General features: G+C 43.5%; 1 protein-coding gene and 1 long non-coding RNA gene across 3 annotated transcripts in view; both read left to right on the top strand.

Moving 5' to 3' along the window:
• The window catches only part of LOC143019714 (putative E3 ubiquitin-protein ligase HERC1), a 36,989-nt gene extending 24,040 nt beyond the window's left edge, over nt 1-12,949 (top strand). Inside the window, 1 exon segment of the mRNA XM_076175685.1 lies at nt 11,902-12,949. Coding sequence (XP_076031800.1) covers nt 11,902-12,108 — 207 coding nt within the window. The 3' untranslated portion in view covers nt 12,109-12,949.
• Nucleotides 1-13,837, top strand: part of LOC143019972 (uncharacterized) — a 400,229-nt gene that overhangs the window by 99,561 nt on the left and 286,831 nt on the right. The gene's annotated exons all lie outside the window — the stretch shown is intronic.

The raw sequence follows: 13,837 nt of genomic DNA, 5'->3' as shown, positions 1-13,837 counted from the left end.
AGAGTGTCATACGACATCATTTTCTGTTTCTGATTCAATTTTTTTTTTTATAAAAGTAGGGAGGTGTTTAGAGTGAACTGCTTAAATGAGAAAGAAAAGAAGAAGGAGTATAAGAAGAATCTGAGAGAGGAGTGGGAGGGAGTGAAGGATAGAGTAGAACTAGGAGTGGAGGAGGAATGGGGATGGTTCAAGGAGGGAGTCACAAGGTGTGCAAAGATGGTGTGTGGAACAAGGATGATGGGAGGAAATAGAAGGAAGGGTAGTAAGTGTTGGGATGAGGAAGCGAAGAAGGTTGTAGAAAAGAAGAAGCGAGCTTTCACAGATTGGTTACAAAATAGGATGAGGGAATCATATGAGAGGTACAAAGAAAAGAGAAGAGAAGTAAAACATAAGATAAAGGAGGCAAAGAGGAGAGCAGTTGTGAAATGATGCAAGAGAGTATGGCAGAAAACTTTGAAAGTAATAAAAAGATGTTTTGGAAAGAAGAGGAAGAGGAGGCAAATCAAGTAGAGAAGAAAAAGTAAAAGGTGCAAATGGAGAGATGATAATGGAAGAGAAGGCATTAAGAGGAAGATGGGCAGAGTATTTTAGGGAGTTGCTAAATGTGAAGGAGGATAGGGAGGGAAAGGTAGTTGCAGTGGGAAGTGCTAAGAAAATTACCGTGATGAGTTAGGAAAATGGAGGAGAAATAAGGAAGGATGAAGTGAAGGCAGTTGTTAAGATGATGAGAGCAGGTAAGGCACCTGATCTGGATGAATGTAATGCAGAATGTCTAAAAAAAAGGAGGTACCGTAATGGTGGACTGGCTGGTGAGGTTATTTAATGTTTGTCTAAGAGAGGGTAGAGTGCCGGAGGACTGGAGGAGTGCCTGTATAGTTCCACTTTACAAGGGAAAAGGGGACAAGTGTGAGTGTAATATTTTCAGAGGAATTAGCTTGTTAAGTCTAGTTGAGAAGGCTTATATGAGGGTCTTGATTGAGAGGATTAGGAGAGGAACAGAGGGAGTAATTGGTGAGGAACAGTGTGGGTTTAGGATAGGTAAGACATATGTGATAAAGCTAAAGGAAAAGGTAAGGATGTTTTTTTGGGCTTTTATGGATTTAGAAAAGGCTTATGACAGGGTAGACAGGAAGGCATTGTGGGAGGTATTGCAGATATATGGGAGAGGAGGAAAGCTTTTAGGAGTTGTCAAGAGTTTTTACGAGAGTAGTAGAGTGTGTGTCAGGATTAGAAATGGAGAGATTGGTTTGAGGTAATGGTGGGACTTCGTCAGGGATGTGTATGTCGCCCTGGCTGTTCAATCTATACATGGAAGGGGTGGTGTGAGAGGTAAATACAAGGGTGGTAGGTCAGGAATTGGAGATGGTTAAAGAAAATGGAGAAAAGTGGGAGGTAAGCCAGTTGTTGTTTGCGGACAAGACTGCGCATGTAGCAGAATCAGAGGAGGGATTGAGGAAGTTAGTGACAGAGTTTGGGAAAGTGTGTGAAAGAAGGAAGCTGAAGATAAATGTGGGTAAAAGTAAGGTGATGAGATGTACAAGGGGAGAAAGTGGCAGCAGACTGGAAGTGAGTATCAAGGGAGAGAGACTGGAGGAAGTGGATAGTTTTAGATACTTGGGTGCGAATGTGGCAGAAAAGGGAGGAGTGGAGGTGGAGGTAGAATGTAGATTGAGAGAAGCAAGTAAATGCCTTGGGGGATTAAAAAGTGTAATGAGAAATAGACATCTGGGAATGGATGCTAAGAGGAAATTGTATGAAGGAGTGATTGTGCCAACAGCACTGTATGGGGCAGAAACATGAAATATAAGAGAGGAAGAGAGAAGAAGGAGTTTGAATGTGTTTGAGATGAGGTGTCTGAGAAGTATGATGTGGGTTACTAGGCTGGATAGAGTGAGGAATATGGAGGTGAGGAGGAGAACGGGGGTCAAAAGAGAATTGGGAAATAGGGTGGATGGAAGAGTATTGGGATGGTTTGGACACGTGGAAAGAATGAGTGAAGAAAGACTAGTAAAAGAGATGTGGAAGGAGTGAACATGAAGGGGTGACACACACACCAACCACAGTCAAAGCAAGATGTGCCGGAGTGAATGCTCTGAACCCGCTATTTAGCGATTCACGAACAAACGAATTTCAAAGCAGGCCTAGTTGTTTACAAAGATACGGTGAAAGGAGGAAGTATTTGATGTGACCAGAATGTAAACATCTTTGTATCTCCATTTTATTTTTTATTTTTATTATTAAAAAATGGAAAGAAGCAAATAAACTCCGAAAGACAAAGAACCAGCAAAAAATGCTTGGAAGAAAGCAGAATAGAGACTCCACTCGTTGTCATTCAAAAGATGTGTCTTTCTCAAACACCAAGGGAATACCAAAGGTTTGAAAGAGGTTTCTTTTTGGGGGTTTGAAGGGGAAGGAATTATTATGCACAGAGGGTTAGAAATGGATGAATTAATAGAGCTCCAAAGTGAATATAAAATAAGGTACAAAGAAGTAGCTATGCTAAGGAAAGCCGATGAGGAGAATAATAGGTAGATGACTTAAAAAAGGAATTAAATAAATTAAAGGGAGAAAATGAAAGGTTGAAAAGTGGAGACATAAATAGGAATGAGTCATTAAAAAAGGAGATAAAAGATCAAATGCAAGCAGTGACTGAAAAGGTGGAAGAAAAAATAAAAGAAAATGACTTACAGGAAAAAAAGAAACAGTGGAAAGTTGAACAGGAATGTCAAAAAGTAGCTCTTAAAGAAATAATGGAGCAACAGGTCAAGGAGAATACCAAGTAAATGGTGATCCAAGTAATTAAAGAGAAAGGCAACTTAATTAGGGACACAGTGGATAAAAAAGATGCAGAAGGACAAAGTTTGGATAGGGAAATCAAGGAGACCTATAGAATGGGTAGATACTCTAAAGAAAAACAATACAGGCCACTGAGAGGAAAGCTTAGATCACAAACAATTGCAGAGGAAGTACTAACCAGAACAACGAAATTAGCAAATAGTGAACAATACAAAAATATATTGATAAAAAAAGAAAATAGTGAAAAGAAAAAAACTGAAACCGAAAAGAATTTTTTTTTTTTTTGAGAGTGGTGGACCTGAGGCTGAGAAAATGGTATATAAGTATTGGGTCCTTGCTCTAAGGACGTACAGTGACTGGCCAGGTAATGCCCGCGCCCCTACTTATATACGTGGCGCCGAGGGAAAACGTGTTGTACCCACCCAACATCCCCCCTCCAAGATAATGTGTGCTTAACAAGAACACATTGAGCTGACGAATATTACGTACAGGAGGCCACAAGGCACAAGGAAACGAAAGTGACCTGGTATACAAAGAAACAAAATAGAATACAGTTCCAGTCACAAACTGTGAGTGTAACGGGACAGTGCCCGTTATACATTACAATGGGCATACATTACATTAGAAAAACGTTACATTAGATATAGTCATTTAGCCACCCTGGGCGCTTCGTTTGTCTTCTCAGGCGTTGCTGGGGTGGGGGAGGAGTTGATGGGGGCTCGGTTGTTAAGGTCACCTCGTTCCGTGCCTCTGGTAGTGCTCGCGCGGAAGTAGGCCTAAGGTGTTTCCTGTTCCTGAGGCTAATGCGGCCACTCCCGTCGAGCCTGATGGTGTATTGCCTGTGAGGGAGCGCCTCCACTACCAGGCCCGTGCGATCCCACACATCGGATGCCTGGTTCTGAACCCCCACGCGGGTACCGGGGGCCAGGGGTTGAAGGTGTCTGGGTGTGCTATTGGCCATCAGGGTGTTACCAGCCTCCCCCATCTGCACCTCTCTCTGGCGAAGCGTTCCGCCCCAGTGCCTGTCCACCCTAAGGTGCCAACGGGCCGTGGGCACCCCGTCGCGCAGCTGTCTCCCGGTGGCAAGTTGGGCGGGAGACTTGTTTATTGTTCGCAGTGGAGTGTTGAGGTACTGGAGCAAAGCGAGGGAGGCTTTGTCGGTGTCCAATGTTCCACCGCCGCCCGTGTTGGCTTTGATAATTCTCTTGGCTGACTTCACTGCCGCCTCTGCTCGCCCGTTCGACTGGGGGTACTGTGCTGACGATAGGCGTGCTGTGACGCCCCAGTCCCTAAGGAATTCAGCCATTTCCTCGCTCCCCAGGTTCGTACCTCCGTCGGTGGACAGTTGTTCCGGGGCACCCCATCGCGTGAAGTAACGCCTCAATTGGGTTTTGATTCTTTGCGATGTGGCACCGGAGGGGAAGTGGGTAAGCTCCAGCCAACCAGTGAGCCTGTCGGCGTACGCCATGTAAGTGTTTCCCTCGTGCTGGAACATGTCTGCCACTGTAGACTGGAACGGGTATTCCGGGGGCGGTGTGATGACGAGTGTCTCCGCGGGCTGCGAGGGGGCGTGTGTTTCGCATGACGTGCAGGATGCCCTGTAGTGCTGCAGGTCTCCCTCCATTCCGGGCCAGTATACGCATTGCCTTGCCCTCCGCAGCATCGAGTCGAGCCCCTGGTGCCCGGCGTGTAAGTTCGCAGCCACCTGTGGGCGGAGGGGCTCTGGGATCACGAGGCGTACACACCCCTGTTCGAATGTGTACGTCACCAGGTCCTGGATAACTGCCAGCCTGTCTCTTACGCCATAGAACGGGCGCAGGCAGGTCACCTCTTGTGATTTGTGTTGGTGCCAGTCCGCGGCTAGCACTTTGGCCAGCAGTAGTTGGTACACGGGGTCGTCGGCGGCGAGCTTTCTCACCGCTGACTCATCCAGGATGTGACCCTCGTATCCGGCTGTGGCAATCACCGCAGCTGCAATTGCTTCGGCGAGGTCCTCGTCCAGGTCCGCATCAACGTCCGATGGGGGGCTTCTGAGAGCCGGGTACCTGGATAGAAAGTCCGCCGCGGCGTTTCTCTTCCCGGGCAGGTATTTGACCTGGAAGCGGTACTGCAACGTTCGCTCCTTTAGCCGGAAGAGCCGCGGGTTGACCACCTCTGACAGAGCTCTGTCCCCCAAGAGCTTGGTGAGGGGGCGGTGGTCGGTGACAATTGTGAGGTTCGGGCATCCCAGCAAGAACAGCCTGGCTTTCTGGAGGCACCACGCCACGGCTAAAGCTTCTCCCTCTACTGCGGCGTAGTCAGCCTCAGCAGCAGTGAGGTGGCGGCTGCCGCACAGGGCCAGGCGCCAGCCCGCCTTGCAGCAGAAGGGGGCAACAGCGGATGAGCAGTGGCAGTACTGCTGCAGGATGACGAATCCGATACCTTCCCTGCTCCAGTCCGTGATGGCTATTGTTGGGCGTGTCTTGTCGTAGTACGCCAGGCCGTCCTTGGCCAGCTGGCATATGGTGTCCGGGGCTCGACAAAACTTTTCTTGCAGTTGCTCGTCCCAATATACCGATCTGCCACATGGTTTTTTCAGGAGCTCCCTAAAGTCGTTCATGATTGGGGCCGTGGTGAGGAAGGGGGCGAGCTGGTTCACGAACCCGAACCACGACCTGATGCCTGAGATGGAGGGCTTGTCTGGCATGCTGAAGTTCTTGATGGCCGCGAGGCGTATCCGTGGGTTTATATTCGTCCCAGCCCAGACGGAAGCCCACGAAATCGACTTCCCTCCGAGCGAACTGAAATTTCTCCGGCTTCAGCGTAATCCCCTTGGCTGCACATGTCGACAAGAACTCGTAAGTGTGCCAGAAAGCCTCCTCGATGCTGCTGTGGTAGAGGAGGGTATCGTCAACACACTTGTACTTCCTCGTAATGCCCTGAATGGCATCGTCAAAACGCTTGGTGTACGCGTCGCCGGCGGAGCAGTGGCCCATGGGAGCACGGCAGTACCTGAACCTTCCCCATGGGGTGATGAAAGTGGTGAGACTGCGGCTTTCCTTGTCCAGTTCAACCTGGTGGTACCCCCCCCAATAGGCGTCTGCCACTGTCTTGAAGGAGTGCTTGGGGACTCCAGAAACCATGTCAAAGGGAGCGGGGGTGTGGTGCGTCTCCCTTCGGCACGCGGCGTTGAGGCGCTGATAGTCCACAGTGCGCCGAGGTTGGCCAGACTTCTTGGGCACCACCACCATGCGGGCGCACCACTCCGTGGGCTCCCCTGCCGGTACGGGCTCGATGACGCCCCGCCTGATGTCTTCTTCTAGCTGGGCGTTCACCTCGTCCTCCCAGTGCCTCGGCACCGACGCCGGTCTGTGGCAGGCGTGGGGGATGGCGTTGGGTGCCAGGTGGATGTGGTGGGGCTCGCCCTCCATCACCGGCAGAGGATTCCTGGTGGTATTGAAGGTTGTGGCCGAGAAGTGTTGTAGCAGCCACTCCTCCAGCCGTTTCGCGTGCTCCTCATGTGGCGGGAATGGTATTGTCTCAGGCCTCATAGGTGGCTGACCGAACTCAGGAGCTGTACTTTCTGCCGTCAGCGCCCGCTTCGCCGGCCGGGAGTGGTGGGGGAAGCTGGCAGGCACTAATCCCAGCTCCTGGCACGCGCTGAGCGACAGGAATAGCGACTTAGCAGAGGGTATGATGTATACGTCTTGCTTTGCTGCAAGGCCGCCCAAGGATATGGTGCACCGGCACGATCCGAGGCATTGTAGTGGCAGGTCTGCCACGTTCCGCAAGGCCGCCTGCCCCCGCAGCTGCGCGGGTCTAATGCGGAGCCTGGGCAGCAGAGCCTCCCCGGCGACGCACACCTGGGCGCCGGTGTCTGCGACAGCCGCGGTGCGGTGCCTGGCTCCCCCTCCATGCGTCACTGTTACCTCCACGGTGGGTTGGCGGGTTACCTGTGTGCCTGCTATTGTCACGGAGCCCGAGATGACGTTGGCAGGCGTGGCGTTGTTGGGGCGCTTCGAGCTCCTGCAGCACCTCTTGAAGTGGCCCCGTTTCTTCCATCCGACACAGTAAGCAAGAAGCCTTGTCCAGGGCGTGTGTGGTACCGCAGTTCCAGCAGGTACGCGAGGGCTGCGCCTTGCCATCCGTGGTGGCCGCAACGTCAGGCGGGCAGTTCTCGTTTTCGATAACCTGTGCGGTACCAGCCGCACGACCGGGTTCCCGCCATGAGCACTCGTCCATGGCGTGCCGGCGAGCCGCCTCGTACGCGAAACACATGGCCCTAAGGGCGTCAACGCTGTCTGTAGAATCGCACACTTGGTACACCTGCTGTTTCAGCACCGTGTTACGCAGTCCTACCGTAAGCTTTTTCAGGAGCAGGTACTCTGAGAGGTTGCAATTGCACTGGGGACACTGAAACGCGCAGTCGTTAGCTTTCTGAGCACCCCTTATGAAATAGTCACTGACGCACTCGTCCTGCCCCTGGGAAACATTAAAGAACTCGGCCCACTGTACCGCTTTGTTCGAGGAGCGGAGCACTAACTTACCTATGGCGTCTAACGACTCCTGTTGTATTAGGGCGTCCCACTCGGAGAGTGTGAACCTGGCGTCTATCGCGCGCTGCAGTAATGGAGTACAGAGGAGCCTGATGTGGTGGACCGCATCCTGTTGTGGCCATTTACATAGAAGGAGCCAGCATTCCATTGACCGTCTCCAAGACCTGAAGGCTGCCGGCGTCATTTCCAGGTCACATTTCTCAGGAGTAGCCGAGGGGGGTACCCGAGAGGTGGGTGATGTGTTGCTGTGGGCGCCAAGGGCCGTCATGTTGGCCTGTAGCGTGGTGATGGCCTGCTGCTGTTCGGTGATGGTCCAAGGCGTCGAGCGTGGGGACCGGCGAGGTGGGGGCATCTTGAGCAATCGTAGGTACTTGAGAACTCACTGCGCCATGTTGGGTCCTTGCTATAAGGACGTACAGTGACTGGCCAGGTAAAATAATAATAAGTAACGATAGATAAGTGAGAAATGTGGGAGTAAGAAGGGGGGGAGGGGGTGATAGGTGAAGGCAAAGTTTAGAAAGTGAAGGAAGTGTGAGTGTGATAGTGTGGGGTGGACCCACTTGCGTGGTGTTATTATAACAGTAATGGTCATCCTATCTATTCTCTAATAAAGTTCCCTATCTAGCTAATCATACATATATGGTATGAAGGTAGGACTTGTTTTCTGCTGTACATTTTATTTGACTTTAGGTGTTAACGTGTTTTTGATATATTGTAAAGTTATTGATTTAATTTGATGCAAGTCCTACCTTCATTTTGCACAATTTACATTAAATATTTACATGAGTTGGGAGTAGAGTGTTATATGGCCAGGTAATGCCCGCGCGCATACTTATATACGTGGCGCCTAGGGAAAACGTGTTGTACCCACCCAACAATAAGGAAAAAGGAAACAAAGCAGACAGAAAAAGACGAGAAAGGAAATTAGAAATAGCTTATATCAATATAGATGGAATAACTTCAGGAATGAATGAATTAAATGTTTATCTGGCCTTAGAAAAACCAGACATAATGGGAATAGTGGAAACTAAATTAAAGTGGCATCACAGGTAAATTATTAAAATGGATGGAAGATTTCCTGACTGAGAAAAATGAGAGTAGTAATTAGAGACAAATACTCAAAATGGGAAGAAATAAATGGTGTTCCACAAGGGTCAGTGCCGGCTCCAATCATGTTTGCCATATACATAAATGACATGGATGAAGGAGTTGAATGTTATATGAATTTCTTCACAGATGACACAAAAATATTAAAGAAAGTAAGAATAGAAGAGGACTGTGATTCATTACAATCAGACCTGGACGAAATCTGGAAATGGACTCAAAAGTGATAAGTGAACTTCAATATCAAGAAGTGTAGCATAATGGAGTTTGGAAAAAGCAAAAACAGAATTTCAAAAAATTACAAAATTGGCAAAGAAGAAATAAAAAAAAGTGCACTTGGATAGGGACCTTGGAGAACTAATCAGCAAAGACATGACACCGGATAAACATATAAACAAAATAGTCAGTGAAATCTACAACCTATTAAGGTCAATGAAAGTGGCATTTGACTACTTAGATGAAGAAATTATTTAAAAAAATATTAGTTACATTGATTAGACCAAAGATGGAATATGCAGCAACACTGTGGGCACCCAGTACTAAAAAGAATATAAGGAAACTAGAAAGAATACAGAGAGCAACAACAAAGTTGGCACCAGCTCTTTTCTAAGTACATCCAAAATTTTAAAGGGGTAGCTTTTCCCCCCTGACACTTAGCTTATTTGTTTCGGAATTCTTCTTTAGTTCACATACCTCTCTATTGACTTCATAATAGTCTTTCCTTAGAATCACAATCTCTTTCCTTAATTCCATGAATTCTTATTCTCACGAGTTTCTATTAAAATTCATCTCCCTTTCCATGTTTATGATTTGCCTGTAGTATACAGGAAAGGAGCAACACTGAATCCAAATCAATTTGGATTCAGACAAGGAAGATCATGTACAACAAACTTGATTTGCTTCTACTCAAGATTAATAGACATAATACAAGATAGAGATGGTTGGGCAGACTGTGCCTTTCTGGACCTACAAAAGGCATTTGATAAGGTACCACACAATAAACTAATAAGGAAGATAGAATCACTAGGTGGCATCAGAAGAAAATTATTGGAATGGATGAAAGACTTCCTGACTGGGAGAAAAATGAGAGTAGTAATTAGAGATAAATCCTCAAATTAGGAAGAAATGATAAGTGGTGTCCCGCAGGGATCAGTACTGGCCCCAATCATATTTGCTGTATACATAAATGACATGGACAGAGGAGTAGAGTGTTATATGAATTTCTTTGCAGACGATGCAAAAATACTAAAGAAAGTAAAAACGGAGGAGGATTGCAACTCATTACAACAAGACACAAGATCTGGAAATGGACTCAAAAGTGGGAAGTGAAATTCAATATCAAGAAATGTAGTATAATGGAATTTGGAAAAAGTAAAAACAGAATATCGAGAGATTATAAAATTGGTGAAGAAGAGATAAAAAAAGTAAACTTGGAAAAAGATCAGCAAAGACATGACATCGGATAAGTATATTGATAAAATAGTTGGAGAAACCTATGATTTATTGGGGTCAATAAAAGTGGCATTTGCCTATTTGGACAAGGAAATGATAAAAAAAAATTTTTAACTACACTAATAAGACCAAAGCTCGAGTACGCAGCAACACTATGGACACCCAGTAACAAAAAGAATATAAAGAAGTTAGAAAGAATACAAAGAGCAACAACAAAACTGGCACCAACTCTTTCCAAAATGACATATGAACAAAGACTGTCCAAGTTAGAATTACCAACTCTGGAACAAAGAAGGGAAAGAGGAGACTTACTATCTATAGAATTATGAAGGGAATGGAAATCTTAGATAAGAATGATTTATTGAAATGGGACAATGGAAAATTAAGAGGACACGAAAAGAAACTAAAAAAAGATAATTACAGAAGAGATCTGAAAAAAGATAGCTTCCCACACAGAGTGATAGATACTTGGAACAAATTAGACAAAGAAACAGTGTGTGCAAACACTATTCAATATTTTAAGAAAAAACTTGATGCTGAGAGATACAAAGATGGGTCACCATGAGCATAGCTCCCTTCCTGTATAATACAACTAGGTAAATACTTGTTGGGTCCAGTCTCCTGTTTTCTTATTTTCTAACATACCTAGACTCAAATTCATGTACAGTTCCAACTAAATCTATATCCTTGATTTCCAATTATGATTAGATTTGAACTCGTGTATTGCTTGAACTTGGACCATATCACCTTGTAAACTATTCCACATTTTTATACATCCATATGGAAAATGTATTTCTTCATATCCTTTCAACCTGTGGTCTTTCTTAGTTTATGCCCATGACCAATCCCTCCCATTTTTGATCAGATATCTTCTCTCAATGCAATCTATCCCCATTAGTGACCTGAATACTGTGTGTGTGTAATTATATATATTATATATATATATATATATATATATATGTATATATATATATATGTATACTATATCTAGGTTAATACATATATACAGTACTCCCTCATTATCGATGGGGCATTGTAACATACTTGAAATGGCTATTGATGATAAAATGTCAGTACTGATATGGTTGTGTGGTTAGCCATATTCAGAGTATATTGAATGATTGTACTTTTAAGTATTAAAATTTTTTCCTTTACAAAGAATGCTAAATATATGTATTTACCTAATTGTAGCATACAGGAAAATAGCAGTGTTCATTAGGTCCTGTCTCCTATTCTCTAATTTTCTAACATACCTAGACTCAAATTCATGTACAGTCCAACTTAATCTATATTTTTTATTTCCAATTATCATATTTAGATATGAGCTCATGTATTGTTTGAGCTCTGGCTATATCACCTAAACTATTACACATATCTATACATCTATGTGGAAAACTATTTCTTCACATCCTTATAAAATGTGGTCTTTCTTAATTTACTTCTATCATTGCAATCTATCTCCTTTAGTGACCTGTTCACTGTAATCATGTTACCTCTTTCTCTTCAATCTTTCAAAGTTGGCAGACCCAGTACCTTTAGTATGAATAATAATGAGTGAAAAAACAAGTAAATCTATGATTCCATTAGTGAAGCATTGATGAGTCCATACAGCATAAAGTATTATAGTATCCTCAGTACAATATGTACAGTATAGTATCCTGATAGTGCAGTATACTGTATCATTATTGTTCTCTAACCCCTGGTAGGCTAGCAAATGATGAATAATGATGAATCTGTACCCATAATAAACTACTTCACTCATATTGAATATAAAAAGTTATCAGATCCCACATATTTTGATATCAGTAACTAATTTAAGCATGGTGAGGTTGATTAGCTTACACCACTGACTTTTACCACAAATATATGGTGCTTGATCAAAGAAAACCTGAATTATGTTTGTAAAAACCAGACTTTTGATTTTGACAGGTAATGAGAGTGGATCGTCCAATGGATGGGCTGCCAAAGATAACCTGAATTATGTTTGTAAAAACCAGACTTTTAATTTTGACAGGTAATGAGAGTGGATCGTCCAATGGATGGGCTGCCGACTGCTCAGACTTGTTTTTTCCAACTACGCCTACCTCCCTACTCAAGCCAAGATGTCATGGCTGAGAAGTTACGCTATGCCATCAATAACTGCCGCTCTATAGATATGGACAACTACATGCTAGCAAGGAACCAAGATACAAATCACCATTCTGACGAGGAAGATTTCTGAACTTTTGCATATTTGTTTAGTATGAAATTTAGGAACTCAATTGATTTAAATCTTATTTTCTTAACTGTGCAAAAGGTAGAGAAAGAGTGCTGCAACTCTCAGTTTTAATATATTTTCCATAATGAAAATAAGATTTATAGATGAACTTGTATAAGCTGTTATGTCTATCAGCTCAAACTATGGCTAATATTTATCAGCAGTGCCCAGTTATCTTTTAGAATTTAACATTGGTTTACAATGTTTCCTTGCCATAACAGAAGTAGATTTAAATTCATATTAAGATTTAATATTGGTTTATAGTATTTTCCTGCCACAACAGAGGATTTAAATACTTTTATGTATTGTTATGAGTAAAGATAAAGTGGAAATTGCTAAGGGTCAAGTGGTAGCAGCTTAATATGAACACAAAAAATTATAGGGTTTTAGTCAATGAAATGTCTGCATGCATTATACTATAAAAATGACACAACTACTGTAGAAATAACTTTTTCTTTTAAGTCATATATAGTGACATTTGTGTGATATATTTTGTGTTAATATATCACTGCCATTCTCTATAATTTAATTCATATGCTAGTCCTTTTAAAGTAAATAGGATTAAACCCTTAAATTCAGTACAGTGAAGTTGCCTGTAATCTGATAATTAGGTAGGAAAAAATGTGCATTAGCTCTTTGAAAATGACATTGTAAAAACTATATATATGTTTAAAAAGGGGTAGCCAGTCAGAGCCTGCAGTTCCCCATTTTGAGCATTAAATTAGTTTTGAATCCTCACAGTCAATACCCATGTTTACATGAATAAATACTTCCCAAAACTCTTTAAATAGATTTTTTAAATATTAATTTCCTTGCAAATGAATATACTGTGTGTGTGCATTTAAATGTAGTGTACAGGAAAGGAGCAATGCTTGTTGTATCCTGTCTCCTACTCTCCAATTTATCATATATTGGCTCAAATTCTTGTGCAGCTCCAACTTGAACAATGTCTTTGATTTCCAATTATCATACTTAGTCTTGAATTCATGAATTGTCCCAAGTTGGGCTATATCACCTTCCAAGCTATTCCAAGTATTCATACATCTATATGGAAAACTGTATTTCTTCACATACATACACCATATACATGTGATCTTTCTTAATTGGTTCCCATGACCTCTTAAAACCCTTTCATCTTTAATCAAGGCATCTCTTCTGTCACTGCAATCTATTACCTTTAGGGATCTGAATACTGTAATCATATCACCTCTTTCTTTTCAATCTTTCAAAGTTGGCAGACCCAGTGCTTTTAGTCTTTCCTCATATGGTTTATCTACTAGGCTGGAAACCAGCTTGGTTGCTGCTCTTTGTATTCTCTTGATCATGCTTACATCCTTCTCTGTGTAGAGACCATACCACTGACATATATTCCAGTCTTGAATGGATGAGGATTTCGATGAGGTTTTTCATCATCTTTTCATCCATATCATGAAAAGGCACTAAATCTTGTGCAACAGTCCATACGTCTTTTCCACAAACGTGCTATGTCTGTCAGGTGACAGATTGTCTTTTATCAATGCTCCCAAATCTTTCTCCTCTTTTACTTTTCTAATGGGTTCTCTTCCCAAGGAAAAGTCTAATGATACTATTTTGTCACCATTGTCCATTTCCAGTACTTTGCATTTTTTTGGTATTGAAATTAATTTCCCATTCTTGGCTTCATGCAAAAGTAGTGTTTACTTCTTAATAGTCT

This window comes from Oratosquilla oratoria, chromosome 38, assembly GCF_046742065.1.
Source record: "Oratosquilla oratoria isolate Oo_2021 chromosome 38, ASM4674206v1, whole genome shotgun sequence".
Classification (NCBI taxonomy): Eukaryota; Metazoa; Arthropoda; class Malacostraca; order Stomatopoda; family Squillidae; genus Oratosquilla; species Oratosquilla oratoria.
The sequence above is the reverse complement of the archived record's forward strand: the minus strand, read 5'-3'. Positions and strand labels throughout refer to the sequence as shown.